General features: G+C 38.8%; 1 protein-coding gene across 1 annotated transcript in view; it reads right to left on the reverse strand.

The window, feature by feature from the left end:
* The window catches only part of pde3a (phosphodiesterase 3A, cGMP-inhibited), a 103,286-nt gene that overhangs the window by 7,578 nt on the left and 82,448 nt on the right, over positions 1 to 13,260 (reverse strand). The window contains exons 10-14 of the mRNA XM_037677782.1: positions 12,118 to 12,225; positions 11,427 to 11,626; positions 8,700 to 8,903; positions 8,341 to 8,502; positions 3,196 to 3,454 (exon numbers count right to left, since the gene is read on the reverse strand). Coding sequence (XP_037533710.1) covers positions 3,196 to 3,454; positions 8,341 to 8,502; positions 8,700 to 8,903; positions 11,427 to 11,626; positions 12,118 to 12,225 — 933 coding nt within the window. The remainder of the gene's footprint in view (positions 1 to 3,195; positions 3,455 to 8,340; positions 8,503 to 8,699; positions 8,904 to 11,426; positions 11,627 to 12,117; positions 12,226 to 13,260) is intronic.

Genomic DNA, 13,260 nt, shown 5'->3' on the forward strand with positions numbered 1-13,260 from the left:
TATATATATATATATATATATATATATATATATATATATACTGTATATTTGGTGATTGACTAACTGTTATAATCTAACTTTGAGAACTGGTTCTAAAAAATGGTGGCACAGCAGACTTGGTCTTGTAAGCTTTGATTAGGCAAGAGAAAGGCCAACAAATCAAATTAGCAATCCTTAGAAATAAAATATCAACACATCTTTTGGCTGGTTTGGAACAGATGAAAATATGTTGAAATTATTTGTCTTTTTACCATTTAAATCTTTAGTTGAAAGTCTGTTGTCACAAGAATAAATGGCACACCAAAGACATGTTCTATTGCTGAAGTTCTTGTTGTTTACATGTTTTTGGTTGGGAGCACCAGATGACCGACATAGAACCTTTCCCAATCACGTGAGCATGTGATGTGACTGTAGACAGATCTGTAAGGTCTGTAGTCTCCTGCGATCCAAAAGCACCATTTGAGTCATTTTTTTGGCTTCTGTGGTTTTCATTCAAGAACAGGGATTTGTCAGTTTAAGTTAATTACTCATCCATCCATCCATCCATCCATCCATTATCTTTACCTGCTTGTTCCATTTTGGGTCATGGGGGTCGCCGGTGCCCATGTCCATCAATCACTATGCTATGCACTATGCACCCTAGAGGGGTCGCAAGTTCATCACAGGGCCACATAGAGACAAACAAACATTCAATCTCTCACTCACACCTAGGGACAATTTAGAGTTACCAATCAGCTTAACATGCATGTTTTTGGCCTGTGGGAGGAAACCGGAGTACCCGGAGAAAACCCACGCATGCACGGAGAGATGATGCAAACTCCACCCAGAAATGCCCCTGGACCGGGGTTTGAACCAAGGACCTGCTCGCTGAGAGGCAGCAGCTCTACCAGTTGCACCACCATGCTGCCCGTTAATTATTCATAACAGCTTTCAATTTTTTTTTTTTTAGCTTCATTGTGAGACAGTGAATTAAGAAAGGAGCGAACAATGCCCCAAAGACCCATCTCTGCCTGATGCCCTCAACAAGTTCTATGCATGCTTTGAAGACCCGAAAAGATCACCCAGCACCAGGTTCACCATACCACTGGATGAAGAGCATCTCAGCGTGACCTCAGCTGAAGTAAGGTGTACTTTCAGGAGGTTTAATCTGCACAAGGCAATCGGCCCAGACATCATCCCCGGAAAAGTGTTGAAAGAATGTGCCGATCAGCTCTACGAGGTGCTGGCAGACATCTTTAACACCTCACTGACCCTGGAGACAGTTCCCACCTGTCTGAAGACTGCCACCCTCATCCCAGTCCCAAAAAGCTCTACAGTGACTGGTTTGAATGACTATCGGCCAGTGGCCCTCACCCCGATAGTCGCTAAATGCTTTGAAAAACTGGTCATGACTCACATCAAAACAACCATCAACATCAACGAGGACCCTCATTAGTATGCATACCGCGAGAACCGATCAACAGAGGATGCCATCTCCTCTGTGGTCCACACTGTTCTCAACCACCTGGAGCAGAAAAACTCTTACGTCCGTATGCTCTTTGTGGACTTCACATCTGCCTTCAACACAACGATCCCCCCCAAACTTTGATGGACAAACTATTCACACTAGAATTAAGCCCCTCCATTTGCAACTGGGTACTAGACTTCTTAACAAACAGACCACAGTTAGTGAGGATCCACAACTTCTCCTCCTCCACCATAACCCTCAGCACTGGCTCTCCTCAGGGATGTGTGTTCAGCCCCCTCCTGTTTACTCTGCTCACGTATAATTGTGTAGCTACCCATCCAGGCTGTCACATTGTAAAGTTTGCAGATGATACAGCGGTGGTGGGATGCATCACAAACAATGATGAGTCCAGCTACAGGAAAGAGGTGGAACACCTGGAGAGCTGGTGCAAAGAGAATAACCTTCACATCAATGTGAAGAAGACAAAGGAAATGATTGTGGACTTCAGAAGGAACAAAAACACCTACACCCCCCTGAACATAAGAGGATCTGCAGTGGAAGTGGTCTCCAGCTACAAGTACTTGGGTGTACACATGACCTCAGCTGGAGCAACAACACCACCAGCCTGATCAAGAAAGCTCATCAGAGACTCTACTTCCTCAGGTGGCTGAGACGAGCTGGTCTGGGAAGCTCAGTCCTCACCTCCTTCTATAGGGGTGTGCAGTGGAGAGCATCCTGTGCTCAAGCATCAATGTGTGACATGGAGGCTGCACAGTTGCAGAAAGAAAAGCTTTGCAGAGAGTGGTGAAGGCTGCACAGAAGTCTGATGGAGTCAGTCTCCCCACCATCACAGACATTTACACCTCCAGATGCAGGAAGAGGGCCACTTGCATCATGAAGGACCTCACTCACCCAGCACACACACTTTTTGCCCCGCTCCCCTCTGGAAGGAGGTTGAGGAGCATTAAGTGTAGAACCACTAGACTGAGGAACAGCTTCTACCCTGAGGCTGTTAGACTCATGAATATCTAACCAGGATAATCACTGTGAAAAAAATCACATCATGTTGCTGCTGATCTGTTTCAATGTCGCTGCTGATCTGTTTCAATGTTGATGTGTTCATGCGCGATCATCTGCTTACACAGACTCATTTTCATGTTTGTGCTGATGTTCGACGTAATGTTTTTATGTTATTAGTGCTTAGTGTTTATTTAGTTGATGTTTTTTCTTAGTTCATATCTTAGATGTTATCAGTGTTTTTTTTTTTATATTTTATTGTTGGATGTAACTGGGACCCTGTGTACATAATTTCGCTCCACCACATATATCACATGAGGTGCGAATGACAATAAAGAATCTCTGACTCTGACTCAGTGAATGCCACAAGCTGCAGATTAGACAATAATTATAATACTCCATATACAGTATGCAATATTTTTTCATAGACAATACATTTCCTCAGATCCCAGCAAACATTCAATGGCTCACACTTGCACCTAGGGCCAAATGAAAGTCACAAGTTAACCCAACATTCATGTTTTTAGACTGTAGAAGGAAACCATAGTCTCAGCAAAAAACTCATGCATGCAGGGGGCGAAACATGCCAACTTCATACAGGAAGGCTCCAGCTGAGACTTAAACCCAGGACAAATATTGCTGCAAACAGTCTAGCACTCAACTTGGAAGCCCTTTGTATTAAAGAGGTAGATAAATGATGTTAACTGTTAAAACATATAAACCTGACATACGGGAGGTGTCAGAACCTGTCGAGGCTTCATCATCCACCGTGTCGTCCTCTTCTGTATCTTGTCCCTCTTTACCCAAGTCTGGGTCCATCTGGTCGGACGGGTTGACCCAGTGCCCCGGCATGAGAGCAGCAGAGTCGTAGGAGGAGCACAAAGGGCCCACAATGTGAGTGATGAAAGATTCCTGCAGCTTGGCGAGCTGCGGGGTGGACCGATCCATGAATGGGCTGATGGGAAGACCCAGGGCTGATTCTTCATCACCCTGTTGGGACAAAAAAAGGCATTTTGTAAGAGGCATGGAGAAAAGAGAAGATAAAGGTGCTGGAATATAAATGTAACATACTTTATATTCACAATATTTATCATTTAGGACAACATTTTCTCTGCGAGCACATCATATGAGACCGCACATTAACTTTGAGCATATAATATGATGGCCCACAGGCAAAGGTGAAAGATAATTGTTATACCAGTGTCTGTGCATGTCTGTTACCAATCTACATGTTATCATAGCTCAAAAACACTGATCAAAATTTTAAAAAGAATCATTGGATGTGCTTGTAAAACATGGACCTTAGACCCTGGAAGATTTTGAGACAAACCAATGCAAGATGGCTGCTGCAGCCACCAGACACAACAACGGACATAACTCTGTCAAGTTTACAGATTTTCAGATGAAGAAGTAGTAGATCGAGTCCAGACTCATATTTTGAGTGTTAACAAACTGTGCAAAATCTCCGTTGACATTTTTAAATTAGACAAATTATAATCAAGCTTTCAGGAAATATTCATTAGATGTATATATATCTGCAAGTGGTTTACTTTTGGAATCAACCCAATTTAAGATCACAACCAAGTGACCTTAAAAAAGACAAAGTACTATAATTCCATCAATATTGCATAGAATGGGCAAACATTGGTTGTGTTTGTAGCTGAGAAGCTTACACAACACAAAATCTAAATGCTACTTGTGCAGGATCTTTGCTTAAAACGTCAGGATTAACTGATGGAGTTGTTTGTCTGTTAGCAACATATTTCATGAACCATTCATAAAATTCTGTCAATTTTGCAGAAATTTAACTAAAATTTGATGCAGTCCATTTGATGTAGACCATCCATTTATTATCTTTACTCTCTTCTTCCTTTCCAGGTTGCGGGGGGCACTGGTGCCCATGAACAGCAGTCACTGTGCAAGAGGCGGAGGACACTCTGGACAGGTCATACGTCCATCAGAGGGACACAAACGAGACAAACAACCATTCACTCTCTCACCCTAGAGACTATTTAGAGTCACAAATCAGTCTAACATGCATGTTTTTGGTCTGTGGGAGGAAACTGGAGTACCCGGAGAAAACCCACATGGGCTCAAAGAGATTATGGAAACACCACCCAGAAAGGCCATGGGCTGGGATTTGATTGGGGACCCTTGTTGCTGTGAGGCGGCAGCTCTACCAACTGTGCCACCATGCCACCAAGATTTGACCAAAGCAGCTATAACTCTGTCATTTTTCAACTAAGGTGATCTTAGTTTAAAACTCTGCTGTGAAAGGGGCAATGTGCATTTTAAAGGAATGTTAGATTATTTTTATCTATATTAATTCTCTCACTTTATGTAACAATTATACAGCTTCGTCTAATACACATGCAGACATATTAACTTAAAACAGGATTTTGGTTGTTTACAATCTAAATCAGTTTTATATCATAATTCATAGAACGTTATTCTGAAATTATCTGAATACAATATTTGAAAAGGATATTTAGTAAAAAAAAAAAAAAAAATAGGCTGTACTGTTTTGTATTAAGTACGCAGTAAATAAGTTTAGAATGTTTTCAGGCAAACGTAGATGAACTCTCCCAGTGAGATAAAATAGATACACAGCCTGCGGGAGCAGACTCCTGAAACTAGGTCAAGAAGACTACAAATAGAGGAAGATCACTTCAAACTGTAGCTAATCTGTTCCTCCAAATGAGACTGAGATTTCACACACCAAATCTACAATTTGTGTCCAAATAAACCTTAGCAGAAAATATTCAGACACATTTGGTGACTTCTAACATTATATCACAGACTGCAGCCATGTTCCTTGAGCCTTTCTGCTTCTCTGCTTCTTGAGATCTTGTTCCAACGTCTTCTGTGTATAATTTTCCATCAACAAACACGACTAAATGCAAACATTTAAAAAGGAAATGAGGAATTCATTCTGCTGACTGAATCCCAGGCTCTGCTGACCTTTTGTATTTTTTTTATTTTCACACACCGTAACATGCATAGATGGAAATTTAAGAAATGCGGTTTAAGCTGCAGAACCCAGAACAAAAACTGTGCTTGTAAAATATTGTGACTGTGCATGATTCTGCCTTTATGTACATTGTCTGATGTTGGAGTTTTTGAGCTGTTAAAAAAGGAGGGGCAAGAAATGTGATTGCTATGGTAACCAAAAGCCTGGATGGCGTCAGCGGTTGTTGTGAGATGTATGTATGTGAAGTCAGCGTGTTCAGAGAGAGAGAGAGAAATGGTCTGATAACCAGATATGACAAAACCTTTTGTGTGTGGAAGTGATGCGCCACAGAGCACAAAACAAATGTGTGTTTGTTTTCCTTTGACCCGACTCTGCTGAGCTGGAGAGAGCGCAAGAAAATCTGTGATATTCCTCAGTGGGTGTGAATGGGAGCTGTTAAAGATGGCACATTTAGGTCACCCACCTCCCTGGTGAAAAGACAAACACCGAACGCATTCTGTGGTTTGATACTCACTCCAGTACTAGAGCACTTCTGAACAGAGATTTTACACGTCTGACACATTTTCTTCATTACAACTGCATAAACACTCATACCAACACTGACTTTACCAACTGCAAAAATTAAAATGTCTGAAAATAAACATTTATTACAGCCTACGTCACGTGTTTTACATGACTGAAGACTGCAGAGACAGCAGAGGAGAAAACATCAGAACGAGCCTAAAAGTTTCAGATCGGGGATTTTCTGTTTACAATATCGTTGCTAGGTGATATTTCTATCTTTGCCATTAATCGGGTTTTTATCTTTATGGTCTTGTTAGTTCAGAGAAGGATTTGTTGCTAGGCAGCCATCCACATTGACCAATTCATGAGACGGTAAGTGTTTTGAATATTCTATTTTAGACGGGGGGAACATGCATTTTACACACAAAGGTTTTTTTTTTTTTGAAGCGTCCTTAAGCAGAAAACTACTTGTCATCTGCAGATGGACATGTTCTGTAGTGACGCTTGAACCTGTGCAAAAGGACAAACTTGCTTGTTGAATATCAGATTTTTCATAAATATCTTTAACAATTGAAATAATGTGTCTTTTATGTTATTTGACAGACTTGAATTTTAAATGGGAAGTGGAAAATGTGTTTGATCAAGGTTTATATTTTAATTTGTTATTTGCCAAATCCTGCAATCCTTATTAGATTTATTTTACTTAAATATGACTTAGCATCTTAATTGTAGTTATAACTAATGCAAAAATACATTCCTTGTTTGCACCGAATACATTTTTTATGATGGCAAATATTTAATTTTGTTGAGCCTCTACCAAAAGCCCAAATATCACTATTTCAAAAATAGATTTTAAATGCCATATTTTTCTCTGTTTATAGTTTTTCTTCATCATCATCATCATCATCATCATCACATTCTAACAAACACACTGCAATAGCCACGCTGCACCACTAGGTGGCGATAACATCCATGTTACAATCCATTTTATTACAGAGAAGGAACATGCTGAACTTAGCTAAAAGTTCTCCCCAAGTTTTTATTTATTTAATTAAATGTTTACCATTTCCTCTAATACACAAAATTGGGATAAAGCAAAGCAGACCTGGAAAGAACAGTAAAAATCAGCTTTATGTTTGTGTTTCTGGGGCACAAAGTGTTAGGTGCATGCACAAAGTAGGCTGCTATACTGTGACGTGCATCCAGGAAAGGCAGGTGAGGCACCTGTCATCATGACAAATAAAATACTAACAATGATAAGAGAAAATACATTTGACCACTTCACTGTTTATAAAACTGTTTTATAAAACTGTTTTCTGAATTATTTCAACACTTCAATGGTCAAAATCGCAGAATTTATGCATTGCCTGTTCAAACAATGCAGGGTGAGGCAGTGTAGTGCTCTGGTTCACCTCTGGGGGCGCTGTGTCATATAAAAAGGTGATTGGAGCATGCCCATTGCTGTCTCTCTTTATATCGTCAATATATGTTTGATTACACATGTGCTGCACATGCTGATGTTCTACAGTCTAATATGTTGAATAAATGTGTGTGAAATATTTCTTCTTTCTAATCGGTCATAAATGCACAATGAAAATACACAGGGTGAGGCAGAAAGTGCCGTGCCGCACTGATAGGGGGCAGTGCTGTCCCATGGGGGCAATGAAATGCTGCTGTGCGCTCTTCTGTTATGCAGAGGGGCTGGGGTAGAAGATCATATCTCAAAACTAAAGGATTTTTCTAAACTCATCATCCTTTTTCCAAACTCATTCATCTTAAAATAAAGGTAAGATAATATGTATTTATTTATTTATTTAAAAAGAGAGGAGTGTGGAGTTGATTAAAACATAATTAGATCCCTTTAAAAAAAAAAGGCTAAATTGGAATATAATCTTCTATTTTGGATTCATATATGTGAGCATCCGATTCCAGATGACTCAGTGCCTCACCTGTCACAAACCTCACTGCACGTCACTGCTGCTACGTCATAAATTCTGAAAAATTCTATATCTCCTGATTTTAAAAACACCCAAAGCAGTGTGGATATGACCTTAACTTTCCCTAATTTACACTCTAATGATAAATGACACATTTGCCAAAATGATACAAGCTGCGAAGGTAAGAAAATAAAAGATAATAGAATCTGGTTGCCATGGTGATTCTCGCCTTTTCCAGAAAGCAGAGGAAAGGAGGAGCAGACGACTCTTTTTATTAGTTGTATTTTTCCAATGTTTATGTCATTTGTATGATGAAATTCATTCATTCAACCTTTATTTAAACAGATAAATCACAATGAGCCTAAAAGACTCGTTTACAAGTGAGACCTGTTTGGACAGACAAAAAAAAAATTCTAACGTCTTTCAGAGTACAGTTAATTTGTGGAAAATTTTCACCAACTTACTTGTTCATAGAATTCATTGACAATCCCCTCTGTCCATTGCAGATGTAGCTCCTTACACTTCAGAGGTCCATTGACATCCGCTAGCTTGATGCACATCTGGCACACCAACAATCGGTCATTCTCGTTGGTCCAGTCAATACCAGACACTACTTCATCACCCACCTGAGGATACAGGAAAGTAAAAGTAAAGTGATTCTCCTCAGACTGGGACAATCCAAAAGAATTTCTTAAAAATTATATAGATCTTTTAAAAAAAATAAGCTAAATGAATACATTATGATTCATTGCTCATTAGACATAATTGATGGTTGGTCTGGTGACATTTTCAACTGTTTATAAAAACAGCCTGGTGTGTTTACCTTTGCATTAAATTCTGCGAGGAAGTCAAAGTGCTTTTTGAGGTCAGTGGCCAGAATAGCCTCGATGACAAGGAAGCGGAATCGCTTGAACTCCACGTGTTCAAGGTTGACCAGGAAGTTGTACTCGGGTCGAGACATGAAGAGGTTCCAAGCTGCAGCTGCGTGATGGTTTTCCAGGACTGATCTGTCGTTGTACAGAAGAGCCTGAAAAAGGACGAATAACATGCAAATACAGTTGTTGTTTCAGCTTCTCTCTTCTGCAGGGGTCATCCCAGCGAGTGAACATGCATGAAAGACTTGCCAATTGTTTTTACACCAGAAGCTCATCCTGATTTATAAATTGCTTATTTGCTAAAATTAACAATGCATCCTGTTGTGGCTGCCTAATGCAGACCATGAAGAGTTTCTGATTCATCATAAAGCGTTTGTAAGGCAAAAACAACACAGCAGCTTAGTTTATATTGTAGAGGGATATGGGGCTGGATATATATTGTGAATTATCAGTTATGAGTTAAGCTCATAAAATATGCATTAATTATGCAAATAACCTTGTTGTGGGTGGGCACCACCTCTTTTTAGAGGAAAAATCAGTCTCTAACCCCAAATTAAATGTAAACTGAAACGTGAATTATCTTTTTGTGTTTAAAGGGCATCAAATCAGTTAACACACACAGATATGCCAAAATAATCACAAAGTCAGTTGATTTTATGTATTTTATTACAAAAAATTATAATCTGTGATATATCTGATGAAGATTATGCATAACAAACAAATGAATAACAAATAGCTTTGTATCAAAGATCTACTTGATTATTCAAATCAGTGAAACTTAAAAAAGGCAGATTTTGGACTGGTTCTGTTTGTGGAGTAGTTAAAATTGTGTCTAAAGTGAGCTGTAAATTGTCTGATAAGATTATTGTGATGTATGATCACCAGAAAGTGCATTGAAGAGTCTCTCTCACCAGAACGAGATGTCAGAATGTTCCACAGCTGCTTAAAATAATACCAGCAAGACCTGAGATGCTCCGGTGACTGAGAGGCTGATTTTTTCCTCAAAAGTCACTTATCATCAGTTTGAGGGACGAAGGTCCGGCCACTGGCTCTGAAGTCAGCTGGGATTTACCACTCTGCAGTGTGATGGTTCTGGTTTGGTCAGGTTCTGCTTCTGGTTCTGCAGGGTTTCTTCTGTATCTTTTGTCCCATCTCTGTGCAGAAAGGATGCTTCTCTCCTCTCTGAGTTCAGTGCAGAAAACTGGGTTTCTTCATTTCTTAGCTCCAGAAGCGTGTAGCAGAAGTTGAGAAGTAGATGTGCTTGTAGAAGAAGTCGAAGACGAAGAAAAAGTGATTGAAAAAGAAGTGAAACTTAACTTAACTGTATGTGTGTTTCAGATTGACTTTAGTCCACCTCTCAGAAGAGGGATGGTCCTAACTCCTGTCATGTTTTATAAAATCTAAAGTCCATTTTCTCTGTCTGCCTTTAAAAGTTATTCTTTCAAAAGAGACAAATAAGAAAAATGATCATCTTAAAGAGAGATTACTTAAAACACACATTTTCATAAATAAACATTCAGTTATGAAAAAAAAAGCAGAAAATGACATTTTGGGGCTAATAGCAGGCAATGTTTCTCCAAAAGGTGTTGATGTCCATCCCTTGAAAAGTAAATGTCATTAAACAAAGGGGTTCTCATGGTGCTATCTTCATGGGAACCCATCCTGGGAGTAATACTCCTTTATGATAAAGGTAAAGTTTCAGCAGATGTTTCAACTTGGAGGTCAGTTGAACCAAATCTCATTAAAACGATCTGTCCGTTTCATGGGAAATGAGTTCGTATTGGCAGTGAAGTTGACACAGTTTTTATTTTTATTTTATTAAACTTTCATTAGTGTCAACTAAGAAGTTAGTGAGCTGAGCTGGACACCTGTAAGGCAAAGTCTGTTTGTTCCCAAGGGAATAGATGCATCTTATTTGAAACAGTTTCAAACACAAAACACATGAATGATGTTTGTTTGAGATGAGGTGAACTCTTTTTCTGTTTAAGCTGAGATGAACTGTTTTCTGAGATGATGTGTTCTTTTTCCGAGGTGGTGTTCCCCTACAATCTTGTGTTGTGAAGAACTTTTATTAGTTTAAATTCATACTCTAATTACCGTATTTTCCGGCGTGTAAGTCGCTCCGGAGTATAAGCCGCATCAGTCACATCAGTCACAAAAAGCATCATGAAGAGGAAAAAAACATGTATAAATCGCTTCCGTGTTTAAGTCGCATTTATTATGCATCACCGCTGACCCGTCACGTTTATTATGCATTTATTTAATGGTTAAAACAGCTTCATTTCACCGGCACAGCGTCATCCATCCATCCATCCATCCATCCACCCATCCATCACAGCCTGCACCAGCTGAGTGAAGCGAGTGGGCAAGGGAGGACTCACTGTTGCAGTTTTTCGGAATTTAAAGTGTCAGTCAAAATTGCATTATGAATAGGGAAAAAAAATGTATATAAGTTGCTTCGGCGTATAAGTCGCAGGACAGACGTATCTATGCAAAACATGGTGACTTACACACTGAAAAATACGGTAGTGTTTTAGGAATGCAACCAATCCCAATTGAGGATGTGATTGTTTGTTGTAAAGACTTCAATATGAGCTCCTCATTATCTCTCACGTTTACTCGTCTGTGATCCATCACCCAAAGTTCAGACTCATCCATTCCACTTCCTTTATTACCTGCGGTGCACTTGTAGCCACCAGAAAGGCGTTTGTTCTTCCAGGGTGGTCGTAGTCATGCATGGCGGCAGCGACATACAGGGCCATGAGCTCCAGGGCTGGGACCAGACCAGCCAGGGAACCGTAGCCCTCCTCGAGCAATGAGTTCATTTTGGACAGCAGAAATCCTGATGCTCCTGACATAATGCTGCTTACAGAGTCTAAAAACAGAAAATAAAAACTGATTAAAAAAATACTGATTTAAACAACTTTCATTTAGACTTGACAGAGTTTTTCCCATTTCCCTTATTCACTGATATATGTAACTTAACATTTCACTTCCCAACAAGAGAGATAAGAAAACATTAAGGAAACGGTACTGAAATTACATTACATATATTGATGCACCAGTAAGCATAAGTGCAGGAGAGTTACTGTCCTGATTATTAGGCTGTTTCTATTGCAGCATTATTCAAAAGACTTTCCTGTTTTTATACTTTTACTCTTTGACTGAAGGTCTGATTGTCTGCCTTGCATGTGTGAACAAATTTCTCACTGATTTTATCTGCAAACTTCAAACAGTACAGTTTCTTCTTGAGACATTTGCATATTATGAGGAAAACATCAAATTTAGGTTAAACACATTTTACAAAGAGAGGACAATCCTGAGTTTAAACTATAAGAAGTTACTGGTTCGTTATAAAGTCCTCACCGGTGTGTATTCCGTTCTCTGTGGGCAGGGTGGGCAGGCCCGGCACAGGCTGAGTGGTGAGGTACCAGACAGCTTGCAGAACATCAGTCGCATGGATTCGATTGTGATCTGAGAGAATTAAACAAAAAGGGTAAATCCCATGGGTTTGGTACTAAAGAGCACAGGTAATCTCCAGCAAAAGAGTTACTTTAAAACTGTCAGTTGACTGTGTCATCTTATTTTGCTGCCAGAAAATATTGTGTGTTGTTCTCAAACTTTACTGTATTAAGTTACGTTTGTGCATTATTTATGACAGAAATATATAAATATATGAAAGAGACAATATAATGATGATTGATAGCAAAATGTGTCCCAATAAAGAGAAAAAAAAAAGATTTTGATTTTGTCAAGTAAAATGAACCAAAACAAGAACAAAACAAAAGTCATTGGAAAGGTTTGTGTGCAAAATAGTATTTTGCAGCCACTCAGTTGTTAATTTCATGTAAAGCACAGAAAGTACAATGACTTTTTCCTTCACAGTAGAAAATGAAGAAGAAATAAAGTTCATATTTTAGAGTTTGACATGAGCTCATTCTGTTTAGTTGGAAAAAAAAAGATTAATAATAATTTATACAGAATCTGCACATTTTTGAGTGTGGTTTGTTCAGTAAAAGAGGAATAAAAGAACGTACCTGTGTTAAAACCAAACCATTCTTATATTATTTTATGCACAACTCAAATAAATAAATATAACAACTCACTTTGAAACTAGTCTTTCAATTTTCACAAACACATAAAAAGCTGAGCCTGTTTGTTTACTTTAAAAAGCCACGAGGTTGGAACTAAATACATATTTGACATTAATCTGATTACAATCACCTGAAAATTATTACAAATGGCTGACTGAAAACTAAAACATCTGACAGCACCTGATTTTTAAAATGTTCAGATTGAAAAGACAACACAAGAAATTTTTTATTTTATTAATAATTGGGATCTTGAAATTACATTATTATTGAAGTTATGTTATAAACAGCTTAATTTTTCTAAGAGGAATTCTAATCTCTCTCTCAATCTCTCTTACTCTCTCTCTCTCTCTCTCTCTCTCTCTCTCTATATATATATATATATATATATATATATATATATATATATATATATATA

The sequence above is a fragment of the Nematolebias whitei genome, chromosome 6, assembly GCF_014905685.2.
Source record: "Nematolebias whitei isolate Nwh7 chromosome 6, NemWhi1, whole genome shotgun sequence".
In the NCBI taxonomy this organism is placed as follows: domain Eukaryota; kingdom Metazoa; phylum Chordata; class Actinopteri; order Cyprinodontiformes; family Rivulidae; genus Nematolebias; species Nematolebias whitei.